Genomic DNA, 19,391 nt, shown 5'->3' with positions numbered 1-19,391 from the left:
AATTATGAAATCCATGCCAGCGAAGCCGCGGGTAATTGCTAGTTTATATATATATGATAACATAATGGTCCAATAATACTGCCTTGAGGCATTCCTCTCTTAATTATTACAGGGTCGGATAAAGCTTCGCCTACTCTGATTCTCTGAGATCTATTTTTTAGAAATATAGCAACCTATTCAGTCACTCTTTTGTCTAGTCCAATTGTCCTCATTTTCATCAGTAATCTCCCATGATCAACCCTATCAAAAGCCTTTGGATAGGTCAATAGCAAAACAATCCATTTGACCTCCTGAATCTAAAATATCTACTATACCTTGCTGGAATCCTGCAAGTTTTTTTTTTTTTTGCTAGATGTTTTACGTCGCACCGACACAGATAGGTCTTATGGCGACGATGGGACGGGAAAGGGCTAGGAGTGGGAAGGAAGCGGCCGTGGCCTTAATTAAGGTACAGCCCCAGCATTTGCCTGGTGTGAAAATGGGAAACCATGTAAAACCATCTTCAGGGCTGCCGACAGTGGGGTTCGAACCTACTATCTCCCAAATACTGGATACTGGCCGCACTTAAGCGACTGCAGCTATCGAGCTCGGTAATCCTGCAAGTTGAGCTTCAGTGGAATAACCTTTCCTAAACCCGAACTGCCTTCTATCGAACCAATTATTAATTTTGCAAACATGTCTAATATATGATATAGATGTTGATTCCCATAGGGGACCTGTTTGCATGTCAAACTGGCTGGCTTGTAATTTTCAGCTTTATGTCTATCACCCATTCTTTTGTACACAGGGGCTACTATCGCAACTCTCCATTGATTTGGTATAGCTTCTTCATGCAAACAATAATCAGATATGGTACTACAGTATATCCCAACCCATTGTCTTTAGTATATTCCCAGAAATCTTAACAATTCTAGCTGCTTTTCTAGTTTTCAACTTTTGTGTCTTATTGTAAATGCCATTATTATCATAGGTAAATTTTAATATTTCTTTAGCATTAGTCACCTCCTTTATCTGAACATTATCCTTGTAACCAACAATCTTTACATACTGCTGACTGAATACTTCTGCCTTTTGAAGATCCTCACATACACACTCCCCTTGTTCATTAATGATTCCTTCTTGGATGTCCCTCTTGGAACCTGTTTCTGCCATAAAGTAATCTATACATACCCTTCCATTTTTCACTAAAATTTGTCATCATCATTAATGTCCCACTCCAGTTGCCTGGGTGTGGTTAACAAGCCTCCACCACTTCTTTCTGTCCTTCCACTTTTTCTGCTCCATTACTCCTGTCACATCCAATCCAGCTTCTCTCATCTGGTTTTACCAGCACCAAATCCAGGATATTCTTCCCACTAGTTGGTTCTATCTTCTGGTATTACAAAATCTATGAGTGTTCCATACTGTCCATCCCAACTACATAGGCTGATCTTATGGCTGTTCCTCTTCATAAACCATGTGTTCTTTATTATCAGGTTATTTCTGATACAAAAGTCCAACAGTTTCTCTCCATCTTCATTTCTATAGCCATACCCATGTGTGCTCAAAACATTCTCATATCCCATTCTATCAGTTCCCACATGAGCATTCAGATCTCGCATTATCATGATCCCATCTCCAACAATATGTGTTTCCAGTTCATTGAGGAAATCTTTTTCTTCCATGTTACATCCTGTCTATGGAGCATACACCTGTACTATCTTCAGTAGTTCCTTGTTTACATGTATGTGCATTATTATAATTCTTTCATTTACATACTTTAAAATTGGTATGACTGCCAATTATGCTTGCCATCATGTTATCCTTCTTTGCTGGATCAATTTCCTAGTTTCCTTCAGTTTCTCCTTACTTCCACAGCCATTTCTAACTCTATTTCTTTCCAGTCTGCACTTCCTTCTTAGTCTCTTTATTTCTCTATTATAATAGAGTGGGTCTTCACCATGCCTTACCACATTTAAGGGTACAAACCTGTTTTCACACTTCTCAACAATTACTTTAAACCCATCCCAGAGTCTGTTTGCATTTTAATTTATCGTTTTCCATCAATCATAGTTACTTTTAAAAAACTCCCTCATGCCTGCTTTATCAGCCACATGGTACTGACTAATAGTCCGACTTTTAAGACCTTCCTTTCTATTACATTTATTTTTAACCACAACAAAAACAGCTTCATGATTACTAATTCCATCTATTACTTCAGTTTCTTTATAGAGCTCATCTGGTTTTACCAGCACCACGTCCAGTGTATTCTTCCTTCTAGTTGGTTTCATCACATTCTGAATCAGATATCCTTCTCATATTAACTTATTTGCCATTTGTTGGTCATGCTTCCTGTCATTTTCATTACCTTCTCAATTGACATTTGGTAAATTGAGATCACCCACTACAATCAGATTCTCTTCCATATCGTTTCCCACATAGCTGATTATCTTATCAAATAATTCTGAATCAGCATCAGCGCTACCCTTTCCCAGTCTGTGCACTCCAAAGACATCAAGCTGCCTATTATCTTTAGAAATGAGCCTTACACGTAGAATTTCATATTTGTCATCTTTAATAACTTTTTTGTAGCTTACAAATTCTTCTTTCACCAGAATGAATACACTCCCCCCCCCCCACTCCTACCATTCCTATCCTGTCTCTATGATACATACTCCAGTTCTGAGAGAAAATTTCTGCTTCCATTTTATCATTCTCAGCCATGATTCAACTCCTATTAGAATATCTGGTAAGTATAAATCTATTAAATTATGTAATTATATTCTTTTCTTTACAATACTTACACTTACAATACTTACATAGAATAGAACTTTACAACAATATTTAAAATGTACAGTATTTTACTTTTTCATGATTAAAACACACCTTTACCTTTTAAGTGGATTTTATGTGGATTGTACACTGACTGACAGAGCAAATGCAACACCAAGAAGGAGTGGTTCGAAAGGGATGAAAGTTGGGGAAAAAAACAGAGACGGCACGGACGAATAATTGATGTTTATTTCAAACCGATATGCAGGTTACACAATGCGCACGGCATGGACTCAGTAGGATGTAGGACCACCGCGAGCGGCGATGCACGCAGAAACACGTCGAGGTACAGAGTCAATAAGAGTGCGGATGGTGTCCTGAGGGATGGTTCTCCATTCTCTGTCAACCATTTGCCACAGTTGGTCGTCCGTACGAGGCTGGGGCAGAGTTTGCAAACGGCGTCCAATGAGATCCCACACGTGTTCGATTGGTGAGAGATCCGGAGAGTACGCTGGCCACGGAAGCATCTGTACACCTCGTAGAGCCTGTTGGGAGATGCGAGCAGTGTGTGGGCAGGCATTATCCTGCTGAAACAGAGCATTGGGCAGCCCCTGAAGGTACGGGAGTGCCACCGGCCGCAGCACATGCTGCACGTAGCGGTGGGCATTTAACGTGCCTTGAATACGCACTAGAGGTGACGTGGAATCATACGCAATAGCGCCCCAAACCATGATGCCGCGTTGTCTAGTGGTAGGGCGCTCCACAGTTACTGCCGGATTTGACCTTTCTCCACGCCGACGCCACACTCGTCTGCGGTGACTATCACTGACAGAACAGAAGCGTGACTCATCGGAGAACACGACGTTCCGCCATTCCCTCATCCAAGTCGCTCTAGCCCGGCACCATGCCAGGCGTGCACGTCTATGCTGTGGAGTCAATGGTAGTCTTCTGAGCGGACGCCAGGAGTGCAGGCCTCCTTCAACCAATCGACGGGAAATTGTTCTGGTCGATATTGGAACAGCCAGGGTGTCTTGCACATGCTGAAGAATGGCGGTTGACGTGGTGTGCGGGGCTGCCACCGCTTGGCGGCGGATGCGCCGATCCTCGCGTGCTGACGTCACTCGGGCTGCGCCTGGACCCCTCGCACGTGCCACATGTGTCTGCGCCAACCATCTTCGCCACAGGCGCTGCACCGTGGACACATCCCTATGGGTATCGGCTGCGATTTGACGAAGCGACCAACCTGCCCTTCTCAGCCCGATCACCATACCCCTCGTAAAGTCGTCTGTCTGCTGGAAATGCCTCCGTTGACGGCGGCCTGGCATTCTTAGCTATACACGTGTCCTGTGGCACATGACAACACATTCTACAATGACTGTCGGTTGAGAAATCACGGTACGAAGTGGGCCATTCGCCAACGCCGTGTCCCATTTATCGTTCGCTACGTGCGCAGCACAGTGGCGCATTTCACATCATGAGCATACCTCAGTGACGTCCGTCTACCCTGCAATTGGCATAAAGTTCTGACCACTCCTTCTTGGTGTTGCATTTGCTCTGTCAGTCAGTGTATGTGGGTTAATGTGGACTTCTGTTTGTACCCATTCATTATTGTTGAAAAAGTGGCTAATCAAGTAGTTAATGTTCTTTCAAAAACACCTAAAATCACATTTTCATGATGGTTGAATTTTGTCATTTTCTGGGGGCCTTCCCATTTTTGGACTGTGAGGTTTTACAATTTGCTTTATAACACACTGACACAGATAGGTCTTATGGCAATGATGGGATAGAAAGGGTCTAGGAGTGGGAAGGAAGCAATTATAGCCTTACTTGAGGTACAGCCATAGCATTTGCCTGGTATGAAAATGGGAAACCATGGAAAACCATCTTCAGGGCTGTCGCAGTGTGGCTCGAAACCCTTCATGTTGCGAATGTAAGCCGATAGTTACGTGACCCAAACCACACAGCCACTTGCTCGGCTGGACTGTGAGTTAGAGCACCCCTTGCTATTTTTCAAAACCCGGCGCCCATCATTGGAATACTGCCAGTGAAAAGAGATAAATATTCTATTCAGACTCTACACTCTATACTCTCTTCAGACAGAAACATCATCATTCCACGTTATTTCTTACTTTGAATTCCTCACATTCTGCTCTCTCTCGATAATTACTGCATGCTCAATTCTCTAACGCAAAGCAAACCAAACGAAATGCCCCTTATGAAATGGAAGATAAAGACTTCTACTATCCATACCTTCACAAACTGCTATAGAGTGGTTAGCCACATTACTGGCTGCCTTTACCTCAAGATATGAATTTTTTGACTTCTGTTGTTGAATCAAATTCATATTCTCCCAGCTGAACCAAACACATCTTTAATGCCTCAGCCAAACAGACCACACTTCTTTTCATTATTGTTCTAATTTCTAATCCCTTGACTTAACACTTTTACTTATCAGTTAATACCTAATTGTTTAACTATTTACTGTACAAAGTTTTATATGATTCTTGCATGCAATACCAAACATTATTTGCATGTGAAACATTTTTTTACAGTGAATTTTTTATTTAATTTATTCAGTGCAATCATATAGAATACAAAATAATACAATTTATACAGATTATGTCTGACAATCCATGATGGTTAAATTAACAAATTAGAAAGAATAACGACTTTTTAAATATCCTAAAAACTTAATTTTACTGTACATAAAATACAAAAAGTTGCAGCATCCATCCAGCAGAATGTCTTCTTCTGGTGAAATAAGTAGAGTGCAGATATCTTTCTGGATGAACTGTAAAGAGAAAACAAACTTTGCTGAAATGATAGTGTTACTCTTTTTTGATGAATTGCTCAAATAGTAAATTTACAGAAAGTTTCTGTCAAGTATGAGTATTGAAGGAATAAATATGTGGATATGGCAGAAATTGGAGAAACGTTCATTCATAAGAAGGTGGGAAAAATAATGGATTATGTAGTTTAATAGCAGTCACGTATGTATGTTGGGTAATCAGCCCGCACCATTTATCAGCAAATGTTTGGTAATACAGTGCTGTCTTCACTTCTACCCATGTAAATGTGTTTTTTGCATCTACTCTGCAATCACTGGCACTGGTGTTGTTGACATCATCATTTAACATGTTAAAATATGTCGTCATTTCTTATCTGTCCTTATCTGTTTCCATGGCCAAGAAATTCCATGTTCCCTCCTGTTACTCCTCATAAGTTTCATGTCTCCTTGAGAATCTCCCTGTATCTTGGTAGTAAAATCATCCACAGCACTTATCTTTTTTCCAATGCAATCAGTTGTTTGTTGTATGTTTTGACTGATATTCCAGTGCAAAATTCACTGTATCATAAAAAAAGAAATTATCCATCTCGTACTAATTGTGCACAATGGTCCAACTTTTTGGTCATGAATTTGTGAACTGTATGCAGATTTCTGGTGTCCCAAGCTTTCACATATCTGTTAAGATGATATTAAGCTTCATAGCTCATTAAGTGTGGGGTCCACAATTCCGTTGCATACAGATAGTAAAATCCAAGTACATAATCAGATTGTGCAGCTAGATCAGTATGGGTTAATTTATCAGCCACTGACACTTTATGGGTATTTGAATATTTTAAGACCCCTCTCAACAGAACATTGTGAAATGCCATATTTTTTTAGCAAGCCATCAAGTTGGGGTTTGTTTTCAAACTCATTCCCATTTATACTCAAGTTTCTTCAAGCATTTTCCAGCCAGAGTTCATTTTCAACATTGCCTTTCCTTATTGGAAATTGATCCTGTTTCTCACCACCACAAAAACAACAGCAGCTATAAAAGTTATGCAAATTTTTCTTTAAAAGGCATGTCTCAACAAGAAATATTCATTGTTGTCTTGTGTATCACATTATTGCTGTAAAATTTCCTATGTATTCAGATACAAGCCTTCATCTGGCTGGCAGCTAGTGTAAAGTTTCTCTCAGGGAAGCACCTATACCCAACTTGGAGATCCCCAGCCTCTGGTTCATACGGAAGTTCCTACAGCTCATGAATTCTCTGGTGCATTGTTTTCCTCACAATGTATTATGTTATGCAGTTTAAGTTAGTAAGGTAAAACACAAAGATTGTGACACTGAAACAAAATTTAGAATAATAAAAGATTCAAAAACTGCAAATTCATGGTTGTGGACAGTAAAGACAGTAGTGAGGAAGGAGACTGTACCTACAAACATCACCTGAATTTGCAGAAACCCTTATGCATTTTAGGGAATTCTCAGGCATTATTTTAATCCAGAGAGAATGGACATCACATCATAAAAACATAAAATAAATGCTGGTAGAAGTTCAGAAGAAAGCTGTAGACTAAATAAAGATGAAGATTCAGTAAGAATAAGCCAAATGGATTATCTGTCTTGTCTGCTTATGCATTCCTCCTGTCCCCTTCATTATAATGGATAATCAAGATTCTACTACATGTTCATTGCAATTCTGAGGTTCACCTGCTTTTATAATTCTTACTGGAACTTTGTCTATTTTCATAGCTTTCTCCACTTGTATCATATACTCTTCCTGCACTGCCAAGAAACATAGCATTAAAATTGTTTCATTCATTTCTACATTTCCAATTTTTGTCTTTGGCATTGAAGTTATTTCACTTCCTTCATAAATTCTTCCTGTAATTGTTTAACTATAAATTTCTATACTGTCTGGCTCCATGGCTAAATGGTTACTGTACTGGCCTTTGGTCACAGGGGTCCTGAGTTTGATTCCCAACAGGGTCGGGAATTTTAACCATAATTGGTTCATTTTGCTGGCATGGGGGCTGGGTGTTTGTGTTGTCTTCATCATCATTTCATCCTCATCATGAGACGCAGGTCACCTACGGGAGTCGAATCAAAAGACCTAAATCTGACGAGTTGAACTTGTCCTCGGACACTCCCAGCACTAAAAGCCATACACCATTTCATTTTTTTAAAAATTTCTTTACTCTCCTTTCCTGGTATTACTGCTCTGTGATCAAAGCTGAAAGCTTCCTCAGGCATGGCTGTAATATCCATCAGATTTTTACAGTTGACCTTTGCTGTCAATATATAGACAATGAAGGTTTTAGCATTGAAATTTTAAGCGTGTCCTGTTCTTCTAGCAGTTTGCATCACATACTAGGCTACGCTCAATCCTTCATACTTTACTTCTTGAGATAGCTTTTTTAAGGACTTTGTGAGGAGTGTTTTCAAGTCAGATACCCCTATGTTAAAAACTTCTACTTCTGTTAACATAGACCCAATGAACATGTTTCTCATAAATTAAAAATTAATCTTGGATTTGTTAAGAGGTAGGGTACCTAGCCTATTCCATAGGACACATTCTTCTATAAGACTTGGTTTTCAATGTGAAGGACATAAAGGAAAATCCTTTGCTTTAGTGTATAGTAACTTACAGCCTACAGTATCAGTACCGGTACCTAATTTTCACCACCAACAGAACTAATTAACATTTACTTTAACCACATTACATACGGTAGTCTAAACATTACACTGAGGAAGAAGTGTATGTATCCAGTCACATGACTTCAGTTGAAGTGAGAGTAATTTCCCATAATCTCTTTCATTTGTGGGCAGAGTTACACCACAGTGCTTGCTAAAGGGCTCCATGCATGTTTGATTATTTTGTACAAATCTTCTTATAACTTTTCCTGATCCTGTCAGTTATTTAATTCCTTTCTATGATATAATTTGCAATATCTTCAATCCAAATGATACATCAGAACTGAGAATGAACATACATTAAGAAAAGTTCCAATGTACTAGCCTGCAGATACCTCTCTTTTTGAATTGGTTTAAAATCTTATTGTATGAACAGGTGTGAGTGGGCCTAGATATTAAAACACATGAATACTTCTCATTATACAAAATAAGAATGGATAGATAAAATTTTATTTGGCAAGTTTTTTACCCCATAAGTAATAGAACAAATGTATTGATTATATCACAATCAGTTATGGGAAAAGTACAAAAAAAGAAGAAAGGAAATATGTAATTGGCCTGAATTTTCTATTCTATGTTGTAAATATAATACCAGTACATGAAAAACAAATTACAACATTATTTTTTTATACTGATTATAACTGAAGAAGTTTACACCCACAACCCCATCAAGCATGCAGGGAAAAAAAAAAGTACATTATGAATGAGATAGAAATGAAATTGTTGAATACTGAAAATCACTTACTATCATCCAATTATGCTATGAAATGATGATCTCTGGAATGAGATACAATATTCCTTTAAACATTTTGATGAAGTATAAGGTGAAAATATACAATATTTTCTCAGTAATTCCATTTCATTCCTACATAAACCCCCAGCTCAAATTTTGATACTCCCACCTGCCATTCTAAGGATTCTCACCACAATAACTACTCTCATTGAGGAAAGGCTACTTTTACACCAAACTCACCACTTTTATTCACATTTAAATATACAGGGAGAGCATTTGAACGAAGAACTATCCAGACTGTGTTTATCATCAATGGCATGACAGCTGCCTGCTGAGTTCAATACAGAGGAGGTGCATGTGCATATGTCATGGCTTGGATGCATGACAAGCTTTTTAGTGAGTGAGTGCCTATTGAAAGACATGTTTGTGAATTGTATACTACCGTATTCTGTTTTATCTATCAAACTTAAAAGTGTATAACAGCTCAGTACATGTTAACAACTGCACAACATGCATTTATTTATGTATTATACGTTAACTGAGGTACCGTAGGCCCATCAAGTCTGAACATGATTTCAAGAAAGATTCATAAGTGTAAAAGTTTCATGTTGTAAAACAATAATTCATAATAAATTTCAGGCTATGGGAATTATTCAGCCTAAGAACCAAACAGACAGTTCAGAGTTTGTACCATAGAAAAATGAGATGACATTGCTTACACTGTTCAACAAAACTGCACACTGGAATTCTTTCCTTGATCAAAATAACTAAACTACCCTAATTTTGGGTCGAGAAAAGTGAATGTATCATTACATATTATTTAATGTTAAGAATTTCATTATGGTCCGTATTGAATCAAAATTTACAATGTTGATTAAGGATAAAAGATTTCCACCTGTTCAATACATTGTCATAGTGACTTAACTAAAATATCACATATTTATTATTATCATTATGGTACCAGTTTTGGCACCTCCCGTGCCATCATTAGCCAATTAAAATTTGCAAGGTATTTTAGGTAATTACATGAAATATTTATGCAGTATAGAAACATATACAGAGCATGCTATCTAGTGATGTGAAATTTTACAATTATATATATACGGTACATTAGAATCTGTGTGATTAAAATACAAAGACCGCTTAATCTTTTAAGATGTTAGACACGTCATAAAACACAACACTTTCTTGTGTGTCAAAAAGATTTTTACAGCTAAAATATATGTGAATGACCTTGAAGATTACAAGGTGTTCCTTTTAAAACGTTATCTTCAGTCTTTATACACTATCTGACATACTGAGTTAACTACTGATTTCTAGAACATTGTTCCTAATCACATAAACAAAAGGAACAGAACATTGTTCCTAATCACATAAACAAAAGGAACAGAACATTGTTCCTAATCACATAAACAAAAGGAACATTGTTCTAGAAATCAGTAGTTAACTCCGTATGTCAGATAGTGTATAAAGACCGAAGATAAAGTTTTAGAAGAAACACCTTGTAATATTCAAGGTCATTCACATATATTTTAGCTGTAAAAATCTTTTTGACACACAAGAAAGTGCTGTGTTTTATGACGTGTCTAACATCTTAAAAGATTAAGCGGTCTTTGTATTTTAATCACACAGATTCTAATGTACCGTATATATATAATTGTAAAATTTCACATCACTAGATAGCATGCTCTGTATATGTTTCTATACTGCATAAATATTTCATGTAATTACCTGAAATACCTTGCAAATTTTCATTGGCTGATGATGGCATGGAGGTGCCAAAACTGGTACCATAATGGTAATAATAAATATGTGATATTTTAATTAAGTCACTATGTCAATGTATTGAACAGGTGGAAACCTTTTATCCTTAGTCAACATTGTCATTATATATTGTCTAGTAGGTCTCTGGTTTTATAGCTTTAAAGGACTTATTCACATGAACATCTTCTCTTTGCTAGCCGCTTGTACTCCTTTTCTGGGCCATCTCTTGCCACTGTTCAACAGCAGTCCACAAGCATAGCAGTGTACCATTTACCCTAATACCTTTGTTCCATTTGTGAAATGTTCTGATATCATTCTCCATGTTCGTCACGTACAGCACTGCATTTATCAGGGAAGAAGCCCAGGTGAGAATGTTGGAAATTGAGTTTAAGTGCTATGTTGCAGCCTAATTGATGGTACTTTTCTAGAAGATTATTTACAATCACAATGTAGTTGTTATCTCTTCAATTTCCCAAGAAGCCATTTACAACATCTTTAAATGCTTCCCATACTGTTTTCTCATGGCCCTGGAGAACTTGATCATTTTATCTTTCAGAAGATTATGAATCTGCAGACCAGTGAAGATATCTTCTTTAACTTTGACGTCACTGATCTGTGGAAATAGTCCTCTGAGGCACTGAAAATCTTCTCTGCCCTGTTCCATTACCTTTATAAAGTTGTAAAGGGAGCAAAAGAATTTTGCTTCTTTCTACCAGAGGATTATGCTAGACATTTATATCTCTCTGGGTCAGAGATTTTTCCTTAGGGGGCCAGAGCTTTACCTTGTAGTGATATGACCTAGCCTGACTGTCCCACTGACACAGGAAACAGCAGTAGTACTTTTTGTATTCTAAGTGAATGCCCAGCAATATTGCAATGATCTTCAAGTCTCCACAGATCTGCCACTGATGGTCATGTACTTAATTGAATTCAGAAGTGGTTTCATATTTTTGTTGGTTTCTTTCATGTGGACAGCATGGACTATAGGAACTGAAGGGAGGGAATTGCCATTGTGAAAAAGTACAGCTTTTAAACTTAGCTTTATATAGTCTCCAGTCCTTTGGATTGTACTCAAAATGTAAACCTTTCATCAAACCACTCACGCTACAACAAGCAACAATATTTTCCTTCCTAAAGTACTGACTCAAATATTTTGACCAAGTCCTGTACACAGAGGCTTTGGCATTAGGTTGTAGAAGATTCTATTTTTGAAGCCTTGATGCCTGAAGCTCTGTTTTGTCATTAGAGAGGTCCAAGTCTCTAATGAAGTCACTTAGTGCAGCCTGGCTAAACCTTTCTGGCTCACTGGTTAGTTCATTTTCAGACACAAAATCAGTATCTTTTAAAGATGAAGGATGAGGTGATTTCTCCCTTTCACAGTCTTTGTCTACATGTGACTGCTAGGTGTACTCTTCCAGAGGGAGTGGTACAGGCAGACTGTCTCCATGTGGTACTGTTCGAAAGGCTGATGGGATGTTGGGGTATTCCACAGTCTGCTTCATTTTTCTGGATATGCCATGCTGGAGAGGGGGTATAATGTAGAAACAGCAATTGTTTATGTGATATGAAGGATCTCTCCAAATCACTGGGATGGCAAACTGCACTGAACAAACATTTTTGTTTAACCATCTGCATAGATTCACAGTACATGTATTGCAGATTTTATGTGGTGCCCTGAACTTGTCCAGATCTCTTAATTGCATCCCAAAATAGTGGTGGTATGCTGTCTTTAATTCAACACTTCTAGAGAGAAAATGTCACCTCACCATACACATGACAAAATTTTACAGGTAAGTTGTGACAGTTATGTGGTATTCTGGATTCTACCTAATCTGACATAAAACTTGATCTTTCAGAATAAATAGTGTGTTAAATTACACAAAAACTAAAATAAACTCAATATAGTTCAATACATGAAACAGGGTATACAGAACGAATGTCACAAAATATCAGCAAGCATGACATGATTCCTGCATTCAGTTGTGCTAACATTATCTCTAGACTCCAAATCTTCCTACTAGTTATAAAATTTCCCATTAACCCATCACTGCTGTGCTCAGATGTGCCAGTACAATCTCCAGGAGTCAAATTTCATAAAAGTTATCCTAATAACCTAAATGGGGCTATATATAAGAACCAAGGTAAGGTAAGGGTTATTCTGCCCGAAGGCAGGTCCGAACCTCCGCAGAGGTGTTCCTGAACCAGAGTTTACATGCGGTAGGGTGGCCAGTTCCTTTCCGCCCCTCCATTCCCTTACCCCCCACCAACAGCGCGTGGCAACCCATCCAACTCCTGACCACGCCCAGTGTTGCTTAACTTCGGAGATATCACGGCATCCGGTGTTTCAACACGGCTACGGCCGTTGGCTATATAAGAACCAAGAGCTAATTGAAAGTTTTAAATGTCATTTTCATTTTTTTCCATGATGAATTGAATCAGAAATAGTTATTTCCAAGTCAGAAAGATTTTAACTGTTGACCAGTGTTGTGGTTTGGAAATTTCTCCAAAAAATCTGGTAGGCATCTTTCACAAAAAGTAGCAATTTCTTATGGGTCTGTGCCACATGCTAGTAAATTGTTACACCATATAAAATAACCGTGGCACATGCTTTTCATGTTGTACATTAGTGCATGTTTTGTCAGTGGATTCTGGATTTTTATCCCTGGGCTAGTTTAAAAAATCATGTATACAAGGAAAATTTGCACACTCCGTATAGAACAATAGAAACAAAGTATCTGCTAGGAAAGTGACAGCATTATGCAAGGTGAACTATGGTGAGTGATGTATAATTTCTTAATGTTGCCAAAGATATGTAAAGATTAAGATTGGCAGTTTCAGCATCTCTTTTCATAACTTCTTAAAATAATTCATGATACTGTTGTATGATTGCATCACAGTTGCTGAACTCTACCAACACATGGCAATGACTGATGCACTCACCAATAGGAAAAACATCACACAGCTGGTTCTGAGTTCAAATGCTCTTACTGTAGTAGAAAGTAAGAAGAAATAGGGTTACATATTTGAAGATTGTAGAAAAGGCAGCAGAGTTAATCTGACTAAAATAAGGAGTGCAATGAGTGAAAAATGCAGTAGAGTAATGTCTGCTAATCCAAACCTAGGAAAAATAAAAAGAGTAGGTAAGATTCTTAGTGGTGAAAATGCAGATTCTGTGAACGTGGAACTTGCTTGTAATCACTTCTCAGCCAATGATTCACTTTGTATTACAGTATCTGGCAAATATATATCTATCAAACTAATTCTATTCCTTTCTTTACAATACTTCTACAGTTTGACACTAAGAATTTTATGTCATCCTTACTTGATTTTAACATGCCCCACTTACGTCAGTGAACACTGAGTGTTCTCCTTCTGTTTGAAATACGGTATATAATATATTATCTGACAGAAGACAATGTCAGTGTTGATAATGTGGAGAAACACTTTGTTCTTTTGTGCAACAGATGACAAATGGTATTAAAATGTGAGTCTAGTATTCTTGTGATTTTTCTTTGCAAATAAGGATTTTTCTCCTTTCTGACACTCATTGAAACAATCTATGCTCAGATTGCCTTCACTTGAACTTCAATGGTACATATATGTTATGAGGTTTGTTTGGAAGAATTATAGGGAGGTACATTCAGGGGAAACGGGGTGGGCCAGGGAGCGGTGATGACAGTATAGGAAGCATGATGTCAAGTAAGGATGACATAAAATTCTTAGTGTCAAACTGTAGAAGTATTGTAAAGAAAGGAATAGAATTAATTTGGTAGATATATATTTACCAGATACTGTAATACAAAGTGAATCATTGGCTGAGAAGTGATGCGGAAATTTTATCACGGAACCGGAGTGTTTATCGTAGAGACAGGTTACTGGTGAAAGAAGAATTTGTAAGCTACAAAAAAGTTAAGGATGAGGAACATGAAATTCTAGGTGTAAGACTAGTCTCTAAAGGCAATTGGCAACTTGATGCTTTTGGGGTCTACAGACCTAGCAAGGCTGGCATTGACACTGATGCAGAATTATTTGATAAGATAATCAGCTATGTGGGGAATGATATAGAGAGGAAAGTTATTTTAGTGGGTGATTTGAACCTGCCTAATGGTAACTGGAAAGGGAATGTGAATGAGAGAAAGCATAACCAACAAATGGTGAATAAGTTATTATGGGAAGGACAGCTCAATTAGAAAGGGTTGGAACCAACTAGAGGGAAAATATTCTAGACGTGGTGCTGATAAAACCAGAAGAGCTCTTTAGGGAAACTGAAGTGATAGATGGTATAAGTGATCATGAAGCTGTCTTTGTCAGAGTTAAAAATAAATGTGTCAGAAAGGAATGTTGTAAAAGTAGGACTATGAGGCAATACCACATGGCTGCAAAGAGGGGAATGGGAAAGTTTTAAAAAGCAATTATGATCAATGGAAAATTTTTTAAGGTAAGGGTGTATTCTTCCTGAAGGCAGGTCCGAACCTCTGCAGAGGTATGCCTGAGCCGGAGTTTATGTACGGTAGGGTGGCCAGTTCCTTTCCGCTCCTCCATTCCCTTACCCCCACCAACAGCGTGTGGCAACCCATCCACTTCTTGACCACACCCAATGTTGCTTAACTTAAGGGAATCTCACGGGATCTGGTGTGTCAACATGGCTACGGCCGTTGGCAATGGAAAATGGTAAATAAAAATGTAAACAGCCTATGGGATGGGTTTAAAGCAGTTGTTGAAGAGTGTAAAAACAAATAATTATATACCTTTAAGACTGGTAAGAAATAGTAAGGACCCATTATATTAAAATACAGAAATAAAGACATTAAAAAGGAAGTGCAAATTAGAAAGAAATAGAGTTAGGAATGGTTGCTGGAGTAAGGAAAGATTGAAGGAGCTCTACTAGGAAATTGAATTCAGCAAAAAAAAATCAGCTAAGGATAACATGATTCCAAACATAATTGGGAGCCGCATGAATTTTAGGGAGTAATGGAAGGACATTTAAGGCAGAAACAGGTTCCAGGAAGGACATTCCTGGGGTCATTAGTGAACAAGGGGGAAAAATGAAATGTCGTATGGCTTTTAGTGCCGGGATATCCCAGGACGGGTTCGGCTCGCCAGGTGCAGGTCTTTCTATTTAATGCCCATAGGCGACCTGCGCTTCGTGATGAGGATGGAATGATGATGAAGACAACACATACACCCAGCCCCCGTGCCACTGGAATTAACCAATTAAGGTTAAAATCCCCAACCCGGCCGGGAATCGAACTCGGGACCCTCTGAACCGAAGGGCAGTACGCTGACCATTCAGCCAACGAGTCGGACAGTGAACAAGGGGAGATTATATGGGAGGACTTACAGAAGGCAGAAATATTCAGTCAGCAATATGTAAAAGTAGTTGGATATAAAGATAATGTCCTGACAGAGAAGGCGACTAATAATGGCAAAATACTGAAATTTACATATCATAATAAAGACATTTATGAAAAGATGCAAATTTGGAAGCTAGAAAGGCAGCTGGGGTTGATAGGATTTCTGAGGATATATTAAAGGCTATGGGTTGAGATACAGTGCCATACCTAAAGTACTTATTTGATTACTGTTTGCATGGAGGAGCTATACCAAATAAATGGAGAGTTGCAATAGTTGCCCCAGTGTACAAGGGAAACGGTGACAAACATAAAGCAGAAAATTACAGGCCATTCAGCTTGACATGTGTAGTTTGTAAGCCCTGGGAAAGCATTATTTCTGATTATATCAGACACGTTTGCAAAAACACTAACTGGTTTGATAGAAGGCAGTTTGGGTTTTGGATAGATTATTCTACTGAATCTCAACTTGCAGGATTCCAGCAAGATATAGCAGATATTTTATGTTCAGGAGGTCAAATGGACTGTTTTGCTATTGACCTATCCAAGGCTTTTGATAGGGTATAGTAGATCATGGGAGATTACTGATGAAAATGAGGGCAATTGGACTAGCCAAAAGAGTAGTTGAATGGGTGGCTACATTTCTGGAAAATAGAACTCAGAGAATTAGAGTAGGTGAAGCATTATCTGAAGCTGTAATCATCAAGAGAGGAGTCCCGCAGGGTAGTATTATTGGACCTTTATGTTCTCTTATACAGACAATGGTATGATGATGAACGGTGTTGAAAGTCGGGTTGTGAGTTTCACTAATAGGAAAAGTTCTCTCAGTTTTAATTACTGCATTGATGGGGTAAAAGTTTGTTATGGGCATCACTGTAAGTACCTAGGTGTTAATATAAGGAAAGATCTTCATTGGGGTAATCATATAAACAATATTGTAAATAATTGGTACAGATCTCTGCATATGGTAATGAGGGTGTTTAGGGGCTGTAGTAAGGATGTAAAGGAGAGTGCATATAAGTCTCTGGCAAGACCGCAGTTAGAGTATGGCTCCAGGACTACTTGACATGAGAACTGCAAAAAAATCAAAGGAAAGCAGTGTGATTTGTTCTGGGTGATTTCTGACAAATGAGTATTGATACTAAAATGTTGCAAACTTCGGGCTGGGAAGACTTGGGAGTAAGGGGATGAGATGCTCAACTTTGTTGTATGTTTTGAGCTATAAGTGGTGAGTTGGCATGGAATGACATGCGTAGAAAAATAAGCTTGAGTGGAGAAAAAGATGGAATTCAAGAGGACAGATTGGGGCAAATATTTGTTTCTCGGATGAGGAGTAAGGGATTGGAATAAATTATCAAGTAAAATGTTCAATAAATAATAATAATTAAAATTGACGTTGCGACACATTAATACATACATAGTTTTTTACCAATAAAAGATTTAATAAAAGTTTTGATGATAACTCAAAGGTACATATTCACACATATTTCACTTTTATGTATGGTACCGGTACGGTAAATACTTTTTACATATTTGTTAACATTTTCAATATTTCAGTATTTTTGGGAGTTGACTTCCTGACCTCAAAAATTAATCTTGAAAGTTTTTATTTAAAGTTTTAATAATAATATGTCAAAACTTTTAATTAATCTTTTATTGATAAAAAACTATGTGTGTATTAATGTGTCACATCATCAATATTAATTTCTCAATTGTGTGATTAATTATTTTTATGGCTGATGATGACATTTACATGTCAAAACTGGTACCATTATTAAATAAATGTTGTAGATAATATCTTATACAACTCATAATTTGTATTGAAAAGGTTGAACCTTAAAAAACTTATCTCTGTGATCTCAGTTCAATACGGAAACAAAATGAAGTTTATATCTTTGAATTTCCACTCTCTAATTGTAGTACAGATATAAATGACTTACAATACTTACATGTTACATTATTGTTCCACTATTCTCGTTTGATCATTTTCAGTCTTAATTCTCCATCTGGTGCATACATGAAAGTGACTTTATATTCCAGTGGTTCATGGTGGTACTCTAGTTTGTATGAACGAATAAGCTGAAAAAAAAAAAGAGAAGAGCAAATAGCATCAATAAAAAGCAATATTTTAATGTGTGGGAATTTTAACAACTATCACTCCTTATAACAATTTGGCAGACATTATACATTAACAAGTTTTATTAACAATAGCTCTGTGGCAATTTTGATATTACATGTCAGATAGGAAGAAGAATCTAGTGAGAGGTGAAAGTATGGCTAAAATTTACTTGTTGCATTGGTGTAATCTTTTCTTGCTGTTTATTTCATACCCACACTGATATACTGAATTGCTTTATTGCTTGTTTTCTGGCCTTGAATGATAATCTTCTAACACAATGCTCAAAATTTCAGAGTCATTCAGTTAATAATAATTAGGGCCCGGATAGTTATGTATTTAGTTTTAATTGCTGTATTGATGGGATTAAAGTTCCTTATGGATATCACTGTAAGACCTAAGTGATAATATAAGGAAAGATCTTCGTTGAGGTAATCACATAAATGGTATTATAAATAAAGGGTACAGATCTCTACTCATGGATATGAGGGTATTTAGGGGTTGTAGTAAGGACGTAACAAAGAGGGCATGTAAGTCTCTGGTAAGACCCCAACTAGGGTATGGTTCCAGTGTATGGGACCATCACCAGGATTACTTGATTCGAGAACTGGAAAAAATCAAAACAAAAGCAGCTTGATTTATTCTGGGTGATTTCCGACAAAATATTTGCGTTATGAAAATGTTGCGAAGTATGGGCTGGGAAAGCTTGGGAGAAAGGAGATAAGCTGTTCGACTAAGTGGTATGTATAAAAAAATTCCAACTTATCGTAAGTTACGATCTTCATTTCCGTGTTGATGTTTAACCAATAATTGCAATTGTTGCAATGTGTTGAATGGTGGAACATCCCTCAAACTCTACAAATTCCAACTTGTAAGTTTGAGAAGTTCCACCTTTCCACCACTTTCAAGTCTTACGATTTTTCATAGATTAAAATAACATTAATTAATTAAAAAATTGGAGGAAAGAATATTGAGCACAGTAGGAGGTCTGAGTAAGCCATGAGAGGTGTCAGGTGATTTGGATGCAACAACATCATAGGTAGTTGCTTTCCATTTTGAACACAATCAGTACATTTCATTTGACAAGAAAATTCCCACTTTTCATTCACATCAAGTGGTGAATGTCACAAAAATTTGCATAGTTTTATACTGTTGTTTCATTTATTTATCAAGGAACTTTAAAATCCCTTTGCATTGGGATAATTTTCC

The 19,391-nt window shown here is 37.5% G+C and overlaps 1 protein-coding gene across 1 annotated transcript in view; it reads right to left on the bottom strand.

Moving 5' to 3' along the window:
• Nucleotides 1–5,216: 5,216 nt before the first annotated feature.
• LOC136867266 (probable cytochrome P450 301a1, mitochondrial) overlaps nucleotides 5,217–19,391 on the bottom strand; it is a 145,365-nt gene continuing 131,190 nt past the window's right edge. Inside the window, exons 10-11 of the mRNA XM_067144410.2 lie at nucleotides 18,016–18,145; nucleotides 5,217–5,542 (exon numbers count right to left, since the gene is read on the bottom strand). Coding sequence (XP_067000511.2) covers nucleotides 18,035–18,145 — 111 coding nt within the window. The 3' untranslated portion in view covers nucleotides 5,217–5,542; nucleotides 18,016–18,034. The remainder of the gene's footprint in view (nucleotides 5,543–18,015; nucleotides 18,146–19,391) is intronic.

The sequence above is a fragment of the Anabrus simplex genome, chromosome 3, assembly GCF_040414725.1.
Source record: "Anabrus simplex isolate iqAnaSimp1 chromosome 3, ASM4041472v1, whole genome shotgun sequence".
Lineage (NCBI taxonomy): Eukaryota > Metazoa > Arthropoda > Insecta > Orthoptera > Tettigoniidae > Anabrus > Anabrus simplex.
The sequence above is the reverse complement of the archived record's forward strand: the minus strand, read 5'-3'. Positions and strand labels throughout refer to the sequence as shown.